Source organism: Westerdykella ornata (genome assembly GCF_010094085.1).
Source record: "Westerdykella ornata strain CBS 379.55 unplaced genomic scaffold EI97scaffold_2, whole genome shotgun sequence".
NCBI lineage: Eukaryota > Fungi > Ascomycota > Dothideomycetes > Pleosporales > Sporormiaceae > Westerdykella > Westerdykella ornata.
Genome location: NW_022986852.1, coordinates 178,755 through 199,057, shown reverse-complemented (window position 1 = coordinate 199,057; position 20,303 = coordinate 178,755). Strand labels below are relative to the sequence as shown.

Here is a 20,303-nt window from a genome sequence, read left to right as displayed (position 1 = left end):
ATAAAAGGCTTGCGGATTGGGAGACCGTGTAGAGAACTCGGTGTCATCCATAAACCGAAAGGGGACCTTTAGCATCCAAACGGTCGAAGAAGTGTCAACATATATGTGAAAAGCAAAAGTTCGCAAGTTGGAAGCAGGAGGGGAAGGCCGACGGTGGTGCAGCGGGACGGTCCGCGCCTTGGCAGGGGTAGAAATCGTCCCCTTACGAGCATTATCTAGTCGAAATATTTCCCATAAAGTCCGTGTTCGTAGTCTTCGAGATCTTCCTCGGTAGACCCTCCGTGCAGATTCTCGGGACAGGTATATACTGTAACGACGACACCACGACGGTTTGTTCCTGAATGGATCAGCATGAATTGCGTTGGGATGTCTCGAGACATCGTACGAGGGTATCGGTATTGATGGACCTGCCACGCCCCTCCTGTGAAAACGAGAGGCAACACATTTGGAAGATATTCGGCTAGAGTGGAAAACGCAATCAGGGCTAGGAAAATGGGTAGTTCCCCCTTGATCCCTCCGTAATGTCGAGCTTGAGTACGAGTACTGGTGTGGTAAATATCAGGGAGGAGCAGCATCGGCCACTGCTGGTCGGGACGCTGAACACGCAGGATTTGCTGCTCTCCCGCATTTGTCAAAAAGGAGGAGTAGTCGTTTTCATCGTGGTCAAATTGGAGCGGTTGCCATGTCTCGTCGGGTCTGGGCTTCCTTGCATCTCCCCTCAACACCAAGAAGCCCTGTCCTCCAGCATAGTACATCGAGAACGTTTTATATTTCGCACATCCTTGAGGTAGCTGCGTAACCTCGTAGATTTGCTGTCCGTTGCAAAAATAGTACTTGCCCGATGCACCAACTTGGACTCGTACATGCGCCCCGGGGTCGCTGCATGGGATCCAGTGTCCTCGACTATCCGCGTGGGGGCGTATATCACTTCTCTCGCGGATCTCGTGAATTCTGAAAAAGTAAGGGGGCCGCAAGATCTGTTAGCTTCTTCATTTACGGTGAGAGAGGTTCACTAACCGACATGGGCAATTCGAAGGAGGACGATGCAGGAAGACGTAAACAGGAAGCCCAAACGGATGGTTTGCCGGAACTCGGACCTCTGCCTGATCCAGATCCCTCCCCTACACGTCAAATCCACCTGCCCTTTATCCTTGGACCCCAGCTATGCGGCTCTGCGAAGGTAGCCCGTTAGGGAGGTCGATTCTGCCGACAATCATCATGCGACCGCATAAGTCCATCAAGCAGGATGCGGGCGTGAATCTAAAGCAAGCCGCAGATAAGGAGCTCGCTGTCATAGGAAGCTTCGAGCGGCAGAATCCTGTAAAGGCTGCAGCTGCAGACCAAATCCCAGCCCGCCTTTGTCTACCCCGCGGCAGTAACACGTAACATATAGATCACCCGCGTGCGGGAGACTGCCGTCCAAGACGATGACACCATTCTGCGTTTTCCATGACAATGTATCGTTTGCTAGGAGGGCGCTCAGGACCTTAGGAGCCGTACCCGCAGCGGTAGGGGCGTGGTAATGGGTACGCTGTTTTTGGAATGCTTGTAGGCGTGGGCGTACGAGTCCAGGATGGCGATTCTGTCCAGCTGTGACAGCTGCCAGCTCGAATTAAGTAAAAGCAATACGGTATATCGGCCGAGAGACCCGCCGGCGGCTAGCGTTACAGTGTTGCATGTGGTCTCCGTTCGGGCCTGCCAACCAACAGACGCCCACCAGTTGCGCCCACAAATGAAGTGATCGGGTCGGAGGCTGCACCCCAAACCAGCAACGCGGAACGGATCTTCCGTGTGATCCTGAGCTTATTAGAGCGAGGAAGAAACAAGCCCATGACTTGCGTAGGAGGAGGAGGATTCGTGTTTGATCGACGCGTACAGACCGTCGCCAACATCCATTAAGCCAGGAAGTACCGCTACGGAGTGATCGGCGAGACATGGTCGACAAATATGGGGACTGAAAGATGCGGCTCTGCTTTATGATGTCGTTGGTGAAGCATAAAGAGGGGGCGATGGGCATTGCCGGTCGAACCATGGGGAGTCGAAAATTCTTGGCGTATATGAGTGCTCCAGATCCTTTGCGGCAGAGCGGCAGAGCAGGTGGCAGGGGCAAAGCCCGAGGTAGAGATGAGTAAGCCTTGTGTTCGGTCGGTGGAACAGCGCTGATATCCTGCTAAAGGTTATGAACAGGTGGGCCTCGAACGCTTTAAGTACAGCAGCGAAGCTCCGACCTGCTGTTGAAAAGGAGCCTGATGGCTTCGTTGTACAAGCGCTCAGATCTAGATTGAACGGGGTCCTGCAGGGTTGCCTCGTTGCCTTCTTAGATCCCGTCCTTTACGAGATCTATGAGCGCGGCCCAAGACCTTTGAACGAATAGGACCGCTTCCGCCAGCACAAGACCTTCAAACGCCATCATTGTGTTGGATGCAGCATCAAGTACCATACTGCTCAGCGAGTGCGACCGTTCCACGTCGGCAGCCAATGCGATCGAGTTTTGTATATCAGGACCAGCGTTCACCGGACGGATACGGCTTTAGCCCACTTCCGCATAGCGACCTTATTAACACCTTAGGGCGGAGGCTGACCGGTACGCTTCCGACCACCACACTGATCCCCCTAGAAATCATGCGGGCAGGGAACCTTGAGCGAGGATACGAAGGGAGCCCACATGCTCTCAGCTAGGCGAGCAGCGAGAGGAGCTCGGGAAGGATTGCCCCGTAAAGAGGTTTCCTACCTTAACAGAGAACGTCGCCTCGTTCTTAGTGCCGCTGACCAAAGGGGATAGCTATACGGCCCCGCACCGCGGCTGCTGGTAACCGCCCACGAACCCACGAGCCACCCATGCCGTCCAGCAGAGTATTGAATGCTGTACCGGCAACGTGGTAAGCCACGTCAACATCGGTGGACGGTCGTACATCTTCCGAATAGAACGAGAGTGGTGGCGCCGGCCAGGGGGTGGTGTGGTTTAAGATGGTGTAATATTACCGGATTCCAAGCAGTTTGTGCCATGGTTCTGAAAAGCGGACAGAGCGCTTACATGAAGATTGAAGACATGGGCGCCGTTGGAAGGACGTTTCGAGAAAAGACGATTGAGGAAGATGATAAAGAGCTGCGGTAGCATGAGAATGAACGTAACGCATCTTATAATGGGGCGACCAGTTGCACACAAGAATCCGAATAAGCTGGGAGACTTGGTTTCGGCGGGATTATGCCGTTTACTTGACTTACCTGTCTCCGAGTTACCACGAAAGCCAGAGACGTAGGGCGCAACCTACCTTGTGCGTGCTACAACGCAGAGTTACCATCTGATGCCTCCCGAGGTCGTCGCTGAGTCAAAGCCGAAGTGTCATCCGAAGCAGTACCCTCGTGGAGATTGTCGGCTGCTCCAACCTAGGGCCGCGGGCTCCAGCATGCCATGGAGATGGTATGCACGTCTACGAGGGGGCAACCATCGATTGGTCTTCCCAAATGTTGCTCACATTCAGGGTCGACAGGCGCTTGGTCCGATATGCTGAAGGCAAGGCCTCGTCAAGAGTTAGTATATGGAAATGGAGAGCCAGTGGCAATGCGAAGGCGGCAAGGAGGGCATTTATGTCTGAATAAACTCCTGGAAGGTGGTGATGGAAGGAATGTCGAGCGATAGCTGTGTCGTTGTCGTTATGGTAGTAAAATACGTGGTCAGCCAGCTGTTATAAACCGACATCCAATGATTGGTGTGTTTTTGTTTCAATGCTCTGCTGCTTGTTTAGCTCCCGCTAGCTCGTCGCCCGCACCTTCAACGCCACGATTGAGGAAAATCTCCAACAAGCTTCCGCACTGACTATACAAGCCCCATAACGTATGCTGGTCGTGGAGTTTGTCAAAACTCACAGGTAAAATTGCGTCTCGTTGGGAAAGCGCCCCGGCATATTAAGTTCGTTTTGAGAACATCCGCATATTTTTGTCTTCAACATGGCGACTCCCCCACAGAAGCAGATACACTCGCTGATTGTGGACACTGGACCCTTGATCCACAACACAATCTCCATCTCGACGATAATACAGTCCGCGGAGCACATATACACCACTCGGGACATCATTTCGGAGATACGAGATGCTGCGACCCGCTCTCGTGTGGAAACCACCTTGCTGCCGTTCCTGACATTGCGGAATCCCAGTCCAGCAAGTTATGAGTTTGTCACCCAATTCAGTAAAAAGACAGGCGATTATCCCGTGCTGAGCAGACAAGATTTGGGCATCTTGGCGCTTGCTTACGAGATTGATCAGGAAAGGAAGAAGGAAGAACAGGCGAAGGATGCGGCAACGGACGAGACGGAACCAGCTGTGGAAGCTTCAGAACCCGGAACAGCAAAAGACACAGTACTGGAAGAAGTGTCTGCTATCCCGAAAGATACCACAACGTCAACGGAAAATGCTTCTGCCGAAGCTCAACCAGCACAGTCCATCGAAGAAGGCATGTCCAACCTGCAGGTTTCGTCGGATCCTAAGGAACTGCCAAAGTCCCAGGATCAGCCAGAGGAGCAGAAGAAACATTACGAGGAAGCACAAGGCTCAGAAGAAGAAGATGATGATGACGACGGTGAATGGATCACGCCGGACAACCTCAAGCAGCACCAGGCCAAAGACAGCGGCGTCTCCGTCAAAGAGACCGAAACGAAGCAACTATCGTGCGCAACAATGACAACCGACTACGCCATGCAGAATGTACTTCTGCAGCTCCAACTCTCACTCATCTCCCCTTCCATGCAAAGGATCAAGACCTTGAGAACATATGTCCTCCGCTGCCACGCTTGCTTCTTCCTCACCAAGGAAATGACGAAGCAATTCTGCCCTCGCTGCGGGCAACCCACCTTGAATCGCGTGTCGTGCACGACCAACGCCAAGGGCGAGTTCAAGCTCCACCTGGCGAAGAACCACCAATGGAACAACCGCGGAAACAAGTACAGCGTGCCCAAACCCGTAGCGGGGACAGCGAGTGGAAAGGGAATCAAGGGTGGCGGCAAAGGCGGATGGGGCACCAATCTTATCCTCGCCGAGGACCAGAAGGAGTATCAGAGGGCAGTGGGAGAGCAGAGGCGAACCAAGACGAGGGACCTCATGGACGACGACTATCTCCCCGGTATACTTACCGGTGATAGAAGCGGGAGAGCAGGAGGAAGGACAAAAGTCGGTGCTGGGAAGAACGTAAACTCCAGGAAGAGATTTTAAGGTCGAAGAAAGGCTGCATTGCAAGATATATATGAGTCACGATTGCATAACATTGGCGTCTGGAAAGAGAAAATTGACTTGAGAACATGGGAGAATATGAGCATTGATGAATTACAGAAATGAGATTTGGGTATCTTAGTTCCATTACATCCCCCAAACCACAACATTGCCATCACCTCCAGCGCTGGCCCACTCCCTGCGGGTCTTGCAAAACACCACATCACTTACGACATCTCGCTTCCCCGCCATCGCGCGTCCAGCATTTGCTTTCGTCTCCCTCATCTGAGCATGTCTGAAACTGTGTATCAAGTTCCCTTCCAGGAGGTCCCAAGCAAACACCATTCCATCATCGCTGCCACTCAACACGACGCTATCATTCATTCCCAACGTGCTTCTCACCCTCAGCTCCGTATTCACAAATCCTTCATCTCGATAGGCCTTGAGCAACTGTCCATTTCCCCGATCCATCAAGCGAACCGTAGAATCCAAGCTACTAACCAGCAACTCCGTCCCCTTCTTCGAAACACTCAAACTCGTAACCGGGTGCCCAATAACATCGACCTGGCACATGCCCATGCGCAAGTCATAGCTCCGCACCCTCCCATCAACGCACCCGCTGATAATCTCGGCATCGAACACGCAGAGGTCCGTTATGCTGTCCTTGGCGTCATCGAGACTCATGATGGGCTTGTAATTGGTACTCTTCGTATCCCAGATCTTCACCGTCCCATCATAACTCCCAGTAACCACAACGCTGTCGCCATCGCCTGCGAAAATGCCCCTATTGACTCGGCCAGCATGCCCGGACCACCGCTTGATCGTCTGCGCCGTCTGTACGTCCCAGAAGAATACCGTCTTGTCGCCTCCGGTCGAGACAAACTTGCTGTTGTCGGCGCTTACGTCTATGGAGAGGACCTCGTAGCCGTGCGCAGAGTACTTGTTGATGAGGCCGGCGGACGGTGACGTTGAATTGGGAGGTGCTTTGGCGGGATTGAAGAGTCGGATCGAGCGGTCGGATGACCCGGTTAGAATGTATTGCTGTGATCCCGAAGAGTAGCAAACGGCGTGTACGATTCCGGCATGACCCGTTAGGCGTGCAATCGGAGTTGTCGGAAATGAGGGCATGTCTGTTGGAGTATTTAATCGGACGTTGTCAAGGCATCTTGAAGGAGAAGCGGTGCTACCCGGAAGCGGCTCCCCTATTCGAGAGTCGGGAATTGTGTGTACAATGCGACGTCGTATACAGAGTACATAGGTGAGAATAGGTCTTGGTCGAAAGGATTACTTGAGCTCGGGCCAATGACGACTTTCGGATCGGATTAACCTTTACTGTGTACCAGAATATCTGCTAGAGCACCAGCGAGCTGCTTCATACCCGACACAATTCCTGCAGTATACTTCGAGGCGAATAGCTGCCACAGTCTATATACAGTTTATTCTAAGAAGAATGGCTTTGCGGCATCTGGATAGCGCCCCGAAGGAGGAAGAATTCACCCCACTTCAGGAGCACCAGGAGCAGACACCGAGTACCTTCTTCGGCAGCAAGCCCGTTCTCTATGCGCATTATTCGAACTTGACGCTTGCGATATCCACGAGCGGTCTGCAATTGGATCCTGCCATAGCAAAGTTTGCCGCTTCCGCGGACGAGCAAGCAGCTGAGGGAGATTCGCTAATCCGCGACGTTGACATCTGGGTGAGCTCCAGGTAAGAGACGTTGGACTTTCGACTTTTGTTCACATAGCTGAGTCCATTGTAGGGATGTCACACTGTTCCAGCAGACTCCCGCAGCGACAGGCGTCTCAATAACGTACCCTCAAATCTCCCTCCACGCCACCATGAAATACAAGTCCCAGATCGAAGCTTTGTTGATGAAACTCTGCCTCACCGATATCGAAACCGTCAACAGCGAAGAAGAGATAGAAACCTTAGATATAGTTGTTCTTCCCCCGAATTTTGCCTCCGAGCCCGACACCACCTGTATCAAGGAGATCTTCACTGCCATGAACGCATGTGCAGACTTACATCCTGATCCCGATGATTCCGAAGAAGGCGACCAAGAAGATGAAACTGCGCCTGGCGCTACAGGGTGGATCACGGCGGACAATATGGGTGAATACTTGGACGAGGACGGCAACTTCAAAGGTCACATCTACGGGGATGCCGAGGAGAGCGAGCAGCTGGGTCCTGGTGCTGGTACGGTGAGGCCCAGGGAAGAGGAGGCGGATGAGCATACGAATGGAGTGAATGGAGAGGATGGAGAAACAAAGTGGCAGCGCACCGGTTAGGTGGCGGACATGCCAACGAGGCCGCGGTCGTTCTAGATATCAGTGCTGTGAGAAAGAGGGTTCGGAGGGCAGATTTTCTGGAGGTGGTCCCAGGCCCTGTGCCTTACCAAACTGAGCATCACATGCTTATACCATGCGTTTTGGAGGTGAGTTCGCTCCATGCGTGTCAGTTCAGTTTTTCGGTTAACATTTCATCAGAAGTGTCCGGCCTGGGAAAGGCCTTTGAATAGGAATATCTTACCGCGCTTCCTACGGAGTGTCCAAGCTGAAGCTGAAGAAAAATGGCGGACTCATAGAGAATTGGCTATTGAAGCTCACGTCATGCGAGTTCGTGCAATTCGTTCAAGCTCTGTGTCCCTCGTCCTCCACGCTCGTTTGCATTAGTTAGTGTACCTGCCTCTGCGTTCTCGCTTGCTCCGTGGATGACGTTCCACACGTGCGTATGATTAATCGTCTTTGCATCGAACTGGCGCTGCGTACAGAGTGCAGGTCAGGGCTCGTAAACCCGACTGTACGGCCGTATCCTGCACGGTGTTCTGGGTCCCAGTCCCAGAAAGCTGGGTGACTCTTTAACAAGTCGCGTTCATAGCATGCTACACCGCTTTGCTTGGGAAAAGACCGAGACGTTACACGATGCTTGGTTTCTCTGCATGCTTGGGCAGCTGTGAGGGCGGTAGGGAATGGTTCTGGTTCGCCAAAACCTCCATGTTCAATAAACAGCTGAGGTTTATCAGGTTTCGCCTTCGATCAGGTCGTATGGACTCGTCCTATTAGGGTACCTCTTGACTTGTGCTGGAACCATGCTGCTTGCCTCCACAGTGGGTACGGCATAGTGAGCAATGGAAGCTGGTTTTCCCCCAGTACACTGCGATTCGGCCTTTGCACACTTGACCGGTCATCGAGGCAGCGTGCTGAACGACCTCTTGCAGATCTCTGATTACGATGGTGAGATTACGGACGAAAGGATTAAAGCAGTCTCACTAGCAAGCGACCTTCTAGGAAATTATCCGAATACCAGGCCCAGGATTAGTAGGTGACACCAAATCAAAATCAACATCTATTTAATCGCCCGAAGTTAGGTCGTTTTCTGTGTCACTGACCCTCTGCAGAAGAACATGCAGCTCCTGTGTATGCGAATGCGAAACCGAATGCCACAGGAAAGCTGCTGGAGACACACGAGTAAGAATAAATTGTACAGAGGAGATGGCTCCGGGATGTATTCCAATCCGGTGGTTACATGTGAAGGTTTACGATGGGCATATTCCTTGCATAAACCTGCAGCCACAGGACCGACGTACTCCGACATCAAAGTTCTAAAAACGACTTTCCACGTATATCCGTGCTGTGCTCCAATACGAAGGCACAAAAATAGAGGGATGAATACGCCACCATCTAGGTCCAAAGGCCCTCTGACCTGGGAACTAGCAAATTCTGAGTAGACATGCACTACACTGCCCATACATCATCGACCGAGCATGCAATTAGTCCATCGGTCAATGATCCGCCGCAAACCCACAGGTCCACTCATTCGGTTTCGGCAGCGGCGCCGTATTCCAAATATTAGCACTCTCTCTGAACTCGGTAATCTTCCTCTCTCCGCCACCCACGTTCTCGACCACCGCAAACGCCGCGTCGGTAGCGTAGAATTCCTGTTTCGAACGGACGTGATATCCGCCTTCCCAACCAATCATGTAAACTGTGCCGCCGCAGTCTCCATTGTCGTTGGGGATGGCGAGCGTGTGGGTGAAGCCGTGTTTGAAGGGGGCGAAGTTTTGCCCTAGTGTGACGTTTATGCTGTGGTAGAGTTCTAGCCAGCCGGTATAGTTGTAGTGGTGGGTTGTATTGAATGTGGCTAGCAGGGAAGGTGAAAAGGTTTGCGCGAATACGGTGTCCCATGCACCGTTGGCGGGATATGGGAAGAAACCTTGTCAGGATGGTGAGTTTTAGTGTGCAAGAGAAAGTACGAGGTCAAGAGGTTCATTTAGGTGTGAAGGGGAATAGGATGGGGGGAAGAGGAGCTTCATGCTAACTGTGCGAGAGGCTACATACCGTTTACCCGACACTCCAACCAACTTGACAAACGAAGACTGCGATTTACAGCCAAGTCATCGGCTAGCAGACACGGATCTACTGATACATTTGCATGTTCGGATTCTCTTGCGGCGAGGCTACCCAGCATCTGATGCTCCGGCGGTACAAAACCCAGGATGACAGAGGCGAAGCCAATAACGGAAACTGCGCCATAGGATGTCAGCCTTACTGAGGCAAAGCATAATTTTTGCCCGCTGCGAGAATTGCGCAAGTGGACGTTTGGCCACCGCTGTTATGAGTCCAGTGAACTGGGGTATAAGAATCGTCTTACCGAAAGGCAATACCGAGCGCATGGTGTTTGACACTAGTATAGAAATAGAGACCCACGCGCCGAAGATTGAAGCAGGAGAAATGTAATTCTCACGGCGGTGAGCAGCCGACTATATAGGATCATGCGGAACATATGATTGAAGGGTTAACCAAGTTCGGAGTTCGAAATTGATCTCTTTCAGCTTTGAGCCAGCCACTTCTCTTTTTCGGACAATGGAGCAACGGGGCGATACGTGAGGACGTGTTGCCCTGCTCTCGCGCGACAAATTGCTAGATGGTGAATGCATTCGACAATAATACAGTATACGTGCAGTCTCGACGTCATAGCCAGTTCGTAGATGTTCCGCCTGCGCGGTTCCGATGATGCATATCGCCCAAAGCCATCCTGCATTTTCCGGCGACCCTTTACTCCATCTTTCTTACTTGTGCATACCCACGCACCGCTCCGCCGCGGGTTGTCCGATGTCAGCCCCAAACGACATTGCCGAAAGTGATCGTAACCGCGAGCGAGATCGTCAACAGCACTGACACCAGTCACATTTTCTAAGCAGCGACTAATCAGCCCATGGCTTCGAAGTAGCAATAACCGGTTGTAGGGTCTCTGAGCCGACATTGCGATTGGCGAGTGCAAAGCCTCTCCGGCCGGAAACAACTTTGCACTTCGTATCCCAGGAGCTGGCCACCGTCCCGATGGCTAGGGATTGTGTATATATCTCCAGTCATGTTTGCCTCGCTGGCGCAGCTGCGCGTGAAACGCCCCTTGAGCCTTGTTCGATAACTGCGTGCAACCCAACTTTCACGGCCGAGATCCCAACGGAACGGGGCAATTTGAATACATCCTGCTGAGGGCTGCGCCGCAGGAGACTGACATATAAAGCCACAAGTGGGAGAGAAAAGATTAGTATTCACAAATGCAGCGCGCAAATTCCAGGAACATGATTCAGCATTATCGCATGAGGCAGAGGCAATATCTGCAATGGAGGATGGAGAAGGAAGAAAACAGAGGGGAACATGAGCGTTATGTCTCGCCGCATTTGAGACAGCTGAGAACTGATTGGTTCGCAAAGCGGTATGAGAAGTACGGAAGTCAACATGGTTATCATCAAACAGCATCAGAGACAAAAAGTTGCGATGGAAAAACAGCGTCGTCATCGGGGAGCCACTCATATCGGTTCGGGGAGCAGAAGGATGCTGAAAATATTTGGATTTGGTTGCGGTATTGCGAGGAACATGATGCGATGGATTCAAAACTGGGACTGATCGTTGAATCTTACAAAGGTTGGAAGGGCTGCACCAAACATACTATCAACAAATGACTGATTATGCATAGGATGAACATTCGACGAACTGTGTCACACTGCCGCAGATTTGCGGAATGTGCAGATTCACCATCAGGACTCGTGTTGAGTTTAAGCACTTGAACTTGATACCCCACCGCAGCATCGGACGACGTGGCAGAATGTACCGCTGGCAAGCAAAAGCACTCAAACAAGAGAAAGAGAAGCTCTGGATTTTGGGTCGAAATACTATGATGGGAAAGAAACAGTGACGAGTTGGGAAAGTTCCAACCGTCGAATCCAATCCTCCACGCGCTGGACCCGGAAATGCTGAGTACAGTGCCGCTTCACGGAAGCAGCAATGCATATGAGAAGGAGACAATACTTTTTCAGTCTATGAGGTGAGACATCAATTCCAGACCCTGGAAAATCCTCCTCTCGTCCCAACCTCTCCTGCTTGACGCTGTTCCGTGAGCCCCATGCTCCGGCCTGCATTGATCAAGTCCCACTGTTGAGGAAGCGCTTTTTCAGCTGAACGACGAAATCGGCGACCCCGGCTTGCCGGTGAGCCACCGGCCAAAGGTACCCCGGCATTTTTCCAAATCATATTCTGATCAATCCAAACCTCTACAAAAGATGTTCGTCATGTATCTCGGCCGGGAGCTGCTTTGGAATAAGAATTTTTGCGTCCAACAATTTTCACAAATCAAATAGCCAGCCCGGTTAGCTCAATCGGTAGAGCGTGAGACTCTTAGCTTTCACGTTCCCTTAGAACGATTGATTCGGTAAATCTCAAGGTTGCGGGTTCGACCCCCGCATCGGGCTTTTTTGGTGCATTTCTTTTTATTGCAAAACCTTTTGTGGTGCTGGATATATCGGAGTTCGGTGTCGGGTAGGGGGAATTTTTCGATATCACGTGCGCTAGTTGCAAACCGGTGTTAGGACTAAGGTTACGCAAGCGTGACGGCAAATACGCAGCAACTCTTTTGCCCCACCAAGCACACTTCTCCGCCACCAAAGCACGCTTTGAAATCAGTCCAACCTTCACACCAATAATACAATGTCGCGCTCTGTGCTCTTCTCTCACAAACGCTCCCTCCCTGCTGCGCCAGACTGAGCCATCATTCACAATGGTCCATACCAACATAAAACACTTCGTCCTCGTCCTCTCCGGCAAAGGCGGCGTCGGCAAATCCAGCATCACAACCCAGCTCGCCCTGACCCTCTCCCTCCAAGGTCACACCGTCGGCGTCCTCGATATCGACCTCACCGGCCCTTCCATACCGCGCTTCTTCGGCATTGAAGAGTCCAAAGTACGCCAGGCCCCAGGTGGATGGATACCCGTGCCCGTCCACGACGCACAAACGCTCCCCACAGCGGACGGGGAAACACACATAGGAGCGCTGTCGTGCATGTCTCTTGGCTTCATCCTGGCCTCGAGGAAGGATGCCGTGATTTGGCGGGGGCCTAAGAAGACGGCGATGGTGAAGCAGTTCCTTACCGATGTGCTGTGGCCTCCGCTGGATTACTTGCTCATCGACACTCCGCCCGGAACCTCTGACGAACACATCTCCCTTATTGAGAACCTGCTCCGGCAGACGAATGAGCCGGGGGCGCCACCGAATCAACTCTCCGGTGCGGTGGTGGTGACGACGCCTCAGGCGATTGCGATATCGGATGTGAAGAAGGAGTTGAATTTCTGCAAGAAGACGGGTATACGGGTATTGGGGGTCGTGGAGAACATGGCTGGATTCGTGTGTCCGAATTGCAGCGAGTGCACGAATGTGTTTAGCAAGGGAGGAGGGGAGGTCATGGCGAATGAGTTTGGAGTGCCGTTCTTGGGGAGTGTTCCTATTGATCCTGCTTTTGTGCAGCTTATTGAAGAGGGTACGCGGCCGGTGTATCCTAGAGGGACTGTTGTGGGAGGGAAAGAATTAGGTGAAGGCGGACAAGCATCAGACACTTCGGGGCTGCTTGTGGACAAGTACCGGAGCTGTTCATTGTGCCCGTTATTTGATGGCATAGTGTCAAGGGTGGTCGCTGACATACAGAGTCGAGACGCCTGATATAATCCTATAGCTTCTGCTAACCAATTGAAGATACCCTATTGCCTAGCGTCCGCATATCCAACGCGGGCTGCTAGTATGAAAAACCACCACATATGACCACTCGCTTTCGCTCCTGCTTTACTTCTGCTTTTTTGCAACGCGTCCGCGCTTCACCTTGTTCAAGTCGGCCTTGCCCACCTTCTTCTCCTGAGCCTTCTTTCCCTTCTTGGCGTCGTCCGCTTTGCCCCTCCTCTTCTCCTGGCCCTTAGCCGCAGGCTTCGCCTTCGCAACCAGAGTGTTCTCAGCCGCCTTCGTACCGGTACCATCCTTCGCCCTCGGTCCCCTCTTCTTCCCCTTATCCGACCGCTCCTTTCTCTTGGGCTTCTCCTCCTCACCACCCCAGTTCTCCTTGATCCACCACAGAACGTCCAGTCCGACATCGCAAAACTCCTGGACCCCGCGAATAGTGTCATACTTCTTCCTCTCCATCGCCATGCCAGCCCGCCACTTGTCGATCGCCGCAAAGAAGACCTGGTCCGGGTCCGCATCTTTAGGGGCCACACCACCCATACCAGAAAGCACGCCACCTACTTCTCCCTGCTGGAAGTTGACGAACACAGCGACGAAGAGGTCGGCGATGACGCAAAAGTTCAGCAGGGAATATTTCGGCTCGGGGTCGCGGTTCGGTGGCGTCCAGGTGCGAGCGTGAGAGGGAAGGAATACTTCTTTGATGAGGCGGAACATCAAATCTGGGTAGTCAAGACTGAGAATAACGTGTTCACGAATTAAGCCAGGCAGAGACACTTTGGCGACGGGAGCGTCCGAGTTGGGCTCATTATCCATGATGATTTCGTACTATAGTGGAGTTAGTAAAGAATGCTAGAGGGGGAGGGAAGGTGGTCACCTCAGGAAGTTTCCAGGAAATCGTTGGAATTTCATCTTCTCCAGCTTCGTCTTCGTTGCTGTGGCTTGGACTGCGAGTGTTAATACCGATTGTACGTGTAGGCGGAGTGAACACTCGCTGAGCAGAACGAGAAGTGCCAGATATGCCAGAGAGGTTCGAGCGATGGCGAGCTGCTGGGGATTCGCGAGAGCGAGAGCGTTGGATAAGAGGCACATCATCCTCGGACTCGCATTCTGTCTTTACATCCAAGCCTTGCACTGGAGAAAGACTTTTCCTGGAGCTCGTGTCGGAAGCCTCCTGTTTCCGAGCTTTTCCCTTGTAGATGAAGACAGGAAGCGTGACCACAAGGCTGCGGTGCGCGTGGGCACGGCTTTGATCCGCAGCGGTTGTTGGCATCTGCTGCTGGGATTCCTCAGGTGTTTCGACTTTCACCAGGTCGCCACGAACCTCGTCTGCTGTTTCGTAAGCGGAACTCTCGCTCTCATCGTCGGCATCGCTGTTAGTGAGCCCAAAAGAGCCATCAGTAGTTTCCTCCGAGTCTTGATCTGAGTCTTCAGAGCGAATTTCGCGGCGCTTGTGATGCGGGTTGATACTGCTCAGTCTGCTCTTGTGAGTAGATGCATGCGAAGTCTTCCCGAGGTGCTGAACCGGAGCGGGACTTGAGTCCTCTTCTTGCTCATACGAGATGTCAGCACTGAGTGCGCTGCTCGGGTCATCGGTACAGGAGGCGTCTGCCACATTCTCATCCTGCTCCTCAACTTCATCATATTGCGGTCCCTCGCTTGTAAAACCATGTTCGGAGACGTCAGGCATTTCATGATCGTACTCTTGTCCAACGCCAGAACTGTCACTACTGCCGTGCTCTTCTTCAAGAAACTCTGCCGTTGGCTCAAGGAGGTCCGTGTTTGTAGTAGTATTTTGAGCCTGAGTTGCTGCTGGAGTCGCGGATCCGCAATAGCGCTCAGGAATCTTCCGATCGCCCACGGCTGCTTCTTCTGGCATATGTTCAGGAGACTCGGTTAAGTCTGTAGTATCCATCGGGTCGCATGTTGCAGTAGACTTTGCAACGTTCGCTCTGGCACGACTGTTGGTGCCCTCAAGGCCACTGACTGCCCCAGCGGCTGCTTTGTCCATATCGACAATGGAGCCACCGTGGGAGTGAGCTGGGGGGCCCAACCCAAGCTCCGGAGAGATTGGCACGGGCATAACGGATTGGACTAACTTGAAGATAACGCGGAGAGAGAAACCGGTAAATAGAGACTGTGCGAAGAGAGAGTGGAGATAATTAGACCGAAGGAGTAGAGGAGGAAAAGGTAGATAAGTAGGAGATATATGGCTTTATATATAGAAGGAAGAAGGTGAGGAAATAAACATAGGAGCGGTGGGCTCCGGGTTACAGGCGGCCACTCTTACCTCGAAGACAATTGACTCGATTTTACCCAACAGACTGTAGATGAGATTCGCGTGATACTGTCCTATCGATCTCATGAACCAGCCAATAAATAAGCGACATTCTGGAGAGTTGCGGTCGCAGAAGAGGCGGAAAGAAGCGGTGACCAGAGAAACCTTTCAGTGAATGTTTCGATAAGCATGGTGGGATGAGGTTGAGTTGCAAAGTCAACTGGGTGGAGATCAGGGCCGCAAGAAGAAGTGCCAATACCGGTGACCCTTGATTCAGATTTGAAGTCGGAGTATATGTGTCTTCCTACAGATGTTCGCTAGGAGGGTTGAGGTTGGCTTCGTTAACATCGAAAGTGGGGATGGGAGGCATGACGGGATGGATGGAAGTGCACGTGCCACTTCTTTATCCCGAACAGGAAGTCTTGGCATGCTATTCACATATCCCCAACGCGGATGTGTCAAGTCGAGATTCGACGTTTGATGTTTGATAACTCCGACTGGACCCTGGACTTCTGATTCCACTTCCTGTGCTCCGTCACGCTCTCCTCCAGCTTCCCGACAGTTTTCGGCCTTCGATATGAGATAGTGGCAGTGCTGAGCCTATTGCGATCCCTATGCCTCCGACTCCCGCCGCCTACCCTCCCCGTCCGCCTGCAGCATGTCTTCACCCCTTTCGAGGAGCCCGCGGAGGTCGACAGAGAGCCTTGACTTCCTCAGCTCCCCTCCACAGCAGCAGACGCAGTTTCCCTTCCCTCAACAGCATGATTGGTTCCGCCGCGCAAGCTCCGCCAGTGGTCGGCACCAACCACGCCGTGGATCGACGGCAAGCTCAATTCACTCCGTTGGAGGAGCATTGGACACATCCTACAAAGCTAGTATGGGGGCGGTGAGAGAACAAGGCCACAATGGTATGCCCCGAGGTCGTTATTGTGGCCAGCTTGGCCAGTTGCATTGCTAACGGCGATTAGCCATATCGACCCTATTACAACCCCCAATTGTTCGGACAGGAATGGTGCCTTTTACTGCCGGTTCTGTAGCATCTAATCATAGGCCGCCATCTACTAAGGACATTCCGCCGGTCACTCTTCCCAACATCCCACACGTCGAACCATCCGCATTTACTTCATACTTGTCACAAATTGGGAAAATCTACGATGCGTTTCAGCGGGCTAAAGCGGAGAGTGAAAATGAGGCTTCGCAATCGCTACGGAGAGATTCCAAGAAAGATGAGCTTACGGATACGCTTGAAAGAGGAATGCAAGCTAGCTCATCCTCGACTCCTAAGCTATCAGAAGGCGCTTTTCCTCCGGCGGCAACAGCGAGACCTAAGAGACGGATGAGTGGTCAGAAGCGTACAGCCGCGACGGTGACCCCCCTGTCAACGATACCCACTGTATACTTCGATGAGAATTTCCGACTCGAGAATCCTCGCACGTTCGACATCGTGAGCGAAAGGTCTGAGGTGGTGCGCCCGCCGCATGTAAAGAGCAGCGATGATATACAGGCTGGAAACGTCTTGCTGGAAGCTCCTCAACCTCCGGGGAGAAAGGCTCTTGCCACCAATGCCATACTCCAGGAAAAGTTATCCTGGTACATGGACACTGTAGAAGTTCACCTTATAAACTCCATCTCCACCGCATCCACGTCCTTTTTTGCAGCTCTTGGATCGCTGCGCGAACTGCAGTCGGAAGCATCAGACTCGGTAGCGAAGATAAAGTCCGTCAGGGAAGACCTTACAAGACTGGATAAGCAAATGGCGGTTGGCGGCCTGAAGATCGTGGAGATGAAGCGCCGTCGGCAGAACCTGAAACGGTTGGCCGATGCTACGGACCAGCTTCATGGGGTAGTTCTTGGTCTCTCACATTGCGACGAAATGGTGGATCAAGGTGATCTAGAGGTGGCCGCAGCACGGCTTGGCATCGTTGAGAGACTCATCTCCGGATCTATAGACCAAACAGAGATCACTGATACGTCTTGGATACCGGCGAGGCTACCTCCCACTATCGTCGACCTCCGCAGACTGAGAGCTCTAGAGGGAGTTGGGGAGGGCATCCAGCAACTGCGATACCGTATTGGAAAAGGTTTTGAGGCTAGGTTCCTGGAAACTCTCCTCGGCGATCTTCGTGAACATGTCAAAAGTGTGTCTGCTCAGGATACATTGACGAGGTGGGTTGCATCCTCCCAAAGGGGCCGTGGAGCGGAGGGAAAGATCAAGTCGACAACGCTACCGGCATATATGAATACGACTCAAAAGTTTCGCCATGAACTGCGGGCTACATTACTAGGTCTTAGCAGTTCTAGTTATACGAACCAAGCAAGCGCGGCCTTCAGAGACGCCATCGTTCGCGAAATGAAGGTGCTCATTCGACGTCATCTACCCAGCTCCACCGATGACGATGCGGAATCCATGACTTCGGTCTCCACAAGAAGCAGCCGCGTGTATTCTCAGCAAGACAAAAACTCGATACTGGCTCGAAACATCCGTGCCATGGATCCCACGGATGCCGAGGAGTTCTTCGTGAACATCTTCACTGACATCGGCGAAGCATTACGGAGGCTGAGCGTGCAAGTGAAGGTGCTTTTGGATGTTACCAGCGGTGTCACTACGCCTCCACCCTCCAGCGGAGGACTGCGCTCCCCTCGTCCTACTGTCGGGAGCATCGACGATTACCTGGGCAACGGACAATACAACGGAGACGCGAGGCCGCTTCAAGAAGAGCTCATGCAAGCCATGGATATGTCGAGCTTATTGGGACAGGCTGTCGATGCAGCTCAGACGCAAATCACAAAGTTGTTGAAGGTGCGATCGGAAGCGACTGCCAGCCTTCCTCTCGATCGATTCCTTCGATACTTCAACTTGTGCAGACTTTTTGCCGATGAATGTGAAGCGGTATCTGGTCGCTCAGGCACGGCCTTGAAAGGTGTGGTGAACATTCACATCACCGAATTCGTTGCCAAATTCGCCGATATAGAGAAGCAAACTCTAATCCAGGCCATGGATTCCGATCGCTGGGATCCTACCGATTTCAACGATGCGGATATGGCGGTTCTATCGCGCATTCTGGGCGGTATGACTAATGACCCGCCTGAATGGTCTCGAGTGGGTGCTCTTTTGGATGAGGAAGATAACAAGGTCAACGGAGTAGCGTCTGAAGTGGCCAACGGTAATGCTCCTGCCGAGAAGCCAAAGAGCTCAAAGCCGGCCGTCGTGGATGAGCAAAAGTACTTTGTACCGGGATCATGCACTGTCGCCATCCGAGGACTCGACCGTTTCGAGACACTCTTTTCTACTATCCCGAGCATGACGGCGGAAGTTTGCACCGGCTTGTGTGACTACCTGAAGCTCTGCAACTCACGGCTATGTCAGTTGATATTAGGAGCTGGGGCTAGACAGAGTGCTGGTCTCAAAAACATCACCACTAAACACCTTGCCATTGCATCTCAGACTCTGAGTTTCCTCTTAGCTATCTTACCCTATGTTCGGGAATGCGCACGTCGGCATTCTACTAGCACAAACGGAAAGGCATTCCTGGCTGAATTCGACAATGTTAAGCGCTTGCTTCATGACCAACAAGCCAACATCCACGAGAAATTGGTCGATCTCCTCAGCAACCGAGCCGCCATCTACGTTCGTAACCTCGAAATGATTCAATGGGATGAGGATACTGAGCGTGACGTGAGTCCCAATATGGAGACTTTAACGAAGGAGACCGTGACCTTGCACAAGGTCATCAGCAAATATCTCGCAGACGTCGCTGTGCGTATGATTATGGTTTCGGTTTTTGAGAGCTACAGGGAGCAGTTGGGGAAGGTTTTCAAGGATGCTGCTGTGAGGACTGCTCCCGGTAAATCAAGGTATGCATGTCTCTTCTAACCGTAGAGATCCTCATCTTACATGTACTCCAGACTGCTCCGCGACGCCGAACTATTCAAAACCCGTCTCAATCACATTGATGGCGTTGGCAATACAGGATCATACCTAATGCAACTTGTTGAGTCGAAGACGGTCGCTGTAAGCGCCCCCGAGAAAGAACAAGCCAACGTCGACGAGCCGCAGCCGGCGGCAGAGTCTGAGGCCGCAAACGCCGACGGTAACTCTTCCTGAATGTCTATTATGGTGTACGAGTTCTGGCCTGGACTGCCTTTTGGAACAATAATTCTTAGCTGTCGCATTTGCATGGGTTTGTACATATTTGGAGCGAGCAAGGTGTTTGGGAGTACTTGGCTAGACGTGTTTTAGCTTATAGCTAAGCGAAGAGATATCCAAGCCGGCTTATGCCTGTTTTCACAAGCCTACAGACTATTCGTGTTTTACCGTGCCAGTGAAAGGGTGATGCCTCATGTGCTAAGACTAATATGTGGTAAACCTTGAATCAAGTTCCGGAGTCTGGGCTAAATGCTTCTTCAAACCTGTTAAGCAAGATCGACGAGGGGATGAAAGGTCTAGTTGTATAAGAAAGTTGCATGTGGACGCCTCAGTGTCTCGAGCATGAGATTGGAAGAGTTATCTCGATGCAAGCCCTACCCTTCATATATCTCCTCCCTGCAGTGAGCAGAGGATATAACACTAAGAGATGACGGTACCATTTGAGGTCCGCGCATCTAGGGGGGATGTACAGCATAGTCCGTTGTCGACTCGAGAATGCTCCTCCACACTGGTCCATAACGAACATCTTGCTCGCCTCCCGCTTCCATAAAATATCGCTCATACAAAGTCAAAGAACAATTCTCTTGTTGCCGCTGTCTTCTCCGCAGATTTCACTATCCAAGACCGTTCTATTGGTCTGGATTGCTCCCGCTTCACCCGACGGCCGCGTCCCCG

At 52.2% G+C, this 20,303-nt stretch overlaps 9 protein-coding genes and 1 non-coding gene across 10 annotated transcripts; 5 read left to right on the top strand and 5 right to left on the bottom strand.

Annotated features, from left to right (window-relative positions):
* Nucleotides 1–215: 215 nt before the first annotated feature.
* Nucleotides 216–1,023, bottom strand: EI97DRAFT_439010 (uncharacterized protein; the record flags this gene model as incomplete). The annotated part of the gene is made up of 2 exons (XM_033799535.1): nucleotides 216–977; nucleotides 1,018–1,023. 2 exons carry the CDS (start codon nucleotides 1,021–1,023, stop codon nucleotides 216–218), a joined length of 768 nt encoding a protein of 255 aa, XP_033657450.1.
* A 409-nt stretch (nucleotides 1,024–1,432) lies between these two features.
* On the bottom strand, nucleotides 1,433–2,226 carry EI97DRAFT_105423 (uncharacterized protein). Its single transcript, XM_033792926.1, has 2 exons — nucleotides 1,877–2,226; nucleotides 1,433–1,797 (listed from the first exon to the last, which is right to left on the bottom strand). The coding sequence occupies exons 1-2, from the start codon at nucleotides 2,030–2,032 to the stop codon at nucleotides 1,480–1,482; spliced, it is 474 nt and encodes a 157-aa protein (XP_033657449.1). The 5' UTR covers nucleotides 2,033–2,226; the 3' UTR covers nucleotides 1,433–1,479.
* A 1,555-nt stretch (nucleotides 2,227–3,781) lies between these two features.
* Nucleotides 3,782–5,277, top strand: EI97DRAFT_105263 (uncharacterized protein). The gene has a single exon (XM_033792925.1). It carries the CDS (start codon nucleotides 3,949–3,951, stop codon nucleotides 5,203–5,205), a length of 1,257 nt encoding a protein of 418 aa, XP_033657448.1. The 5' UTR covers nucleotides 3,782–3,948; the 3' UTR covers nucleotides 5,206–5,277.
* EI97DRAFT_429681 (WD40 repeat-like protein) lies at nucleotides 5,249–6,463 on the bottom strand. Its single transcript, XM_033797498.1, has one exon. The coding sequence runs from the start codon at nucleotides 6,328–6,330 to the stop codon at nucleotides 5,350–5,352; it is 981 nt and encodes a 326-aa protein (XP_033657447.1). The 5' UTR covers nucleotides 6,331–6,463; the 3' UTR covers nucleotides 5,249–5,349.
* A 189-nt stretch (nucleotides 6,464–6,652) lies between these two features.
* Nucleotides 6,653–7,490, top strand: EI97DRAFT_370050 (uncharacterized protein; the record flags this gene model as incomplete). The annotated part of the gene is made up of 2 exons (XM_033795215.1): nucleotides 6,653–6,909; nucleotides 6,962–7,490. 2 exons carry the CDS (start codon nucleotides 6,653–6,655, stop codon nucleotides 7,488–7,490), a joined length of 786 nt encoding a protein of 261 aa, XP_033657446.1.
* A 1,033-nt stretch (nucleotides 7,491–8,523) lies between these two features.
* EI97DRAFT_429678 (uncharacterized protein) lies at nucleotides 8,524–10,221 on the bottom strand. The gene is made up of 3 exons (XM_033797497.1): nucleotides 9,853–10,221; nucleotides 9,540–9,725; nucleotides 8,524–9,414 (listed from the first exon to the last, which is right to left on the bottom strand). The coding sequence occupies exons 1-3, from the start codon at nucleotides 9,872–9,874 to the stop codon at nucleotides 8,984–8,986; spliced, it is 639 nt and encodes a 212-aa protein (XP_033657445.1). The 5' UTR covers nucleotides 9,875–10,221; the 3' UTR covers nucleotides 8,524–8,983.
* A 1,624-nt stretch (nucleotides 10,222–11,845) lies between these two features.
* EI97DRAFT_t19 lies at nucleotides 11,846–11,953 on the top strand. The gene has a single exon. It is a non-coding gene; the product is annotated as a tRNA-Lys (tRNA).
* A 188-nt stretch (nucleotides 11,954–12,141) lies between these two features.
* Nucleotides 12,142–13,318, top strand: EI97DRAFT_105153 (P-loop containing nucleoside triphosphate hydrolase protein). Its single transcript, XM_033792923.1, has one exon. It carries the CDS (start codon nucleotides 12,259–12,261, stop codon nucleotides 13,192–13,194), a length of 936 nt encoding a protein of 311 aa, XP_033657444.1. The 5' UTR covers nucleotides 12,142–12,258; the 3' UTR covers nucleotides 13,195–13,318.
* On the bottom strand, nucleotides 13,255–15,474 carry EI97DRAFT_105189 (uncharacterized protein). The gene is made up of 2 exons (XM_033792924.1): nucleotides 14,081–15,474; nucleotides 13,255–14,031 (listed from the first exon to the last, which is right to left on the bottom strand). Exons 1-2 carry the CDS (start codon nucleotides 15,284–15,286, stop codon nucleotides 13,315–13,317), a joined length of 1,923 nt encoding a protein of 640 aa, XP_033657443.1. The 5' UTR covers nucleotides 15,287–15,474; the 3' UTR covers nucleotides 13,255–13,314.
* Nucleotides 15,475–15,931: 457 nt separating this feature from the next.
* On the top strand, nucleotides 15,932–19,763 carry EI97DRAFT_429675 (Vps54-domain-containing protein). Its single transcript, XM_033797496.1, has 3 exons — nucleotides 15,932–16,389; nucleotides 16,450–19,336; nucleotides 19,388–19,763. Exons 1-3 carry the CDS (start codon nucleotides 16,140–16,142, stop codon nucleotides 19,584–19,586), a joined length of 3,336 nt encoding a protein of 1,111 aa, XP_033657442.1. The 5' UTR covers nucleotides 15,932–16,139; the 3' UTR covers nucleotides 19,587–19,763.
* Nucleotides 19,764–20,303: the final 540 nt, after the last annotated feature.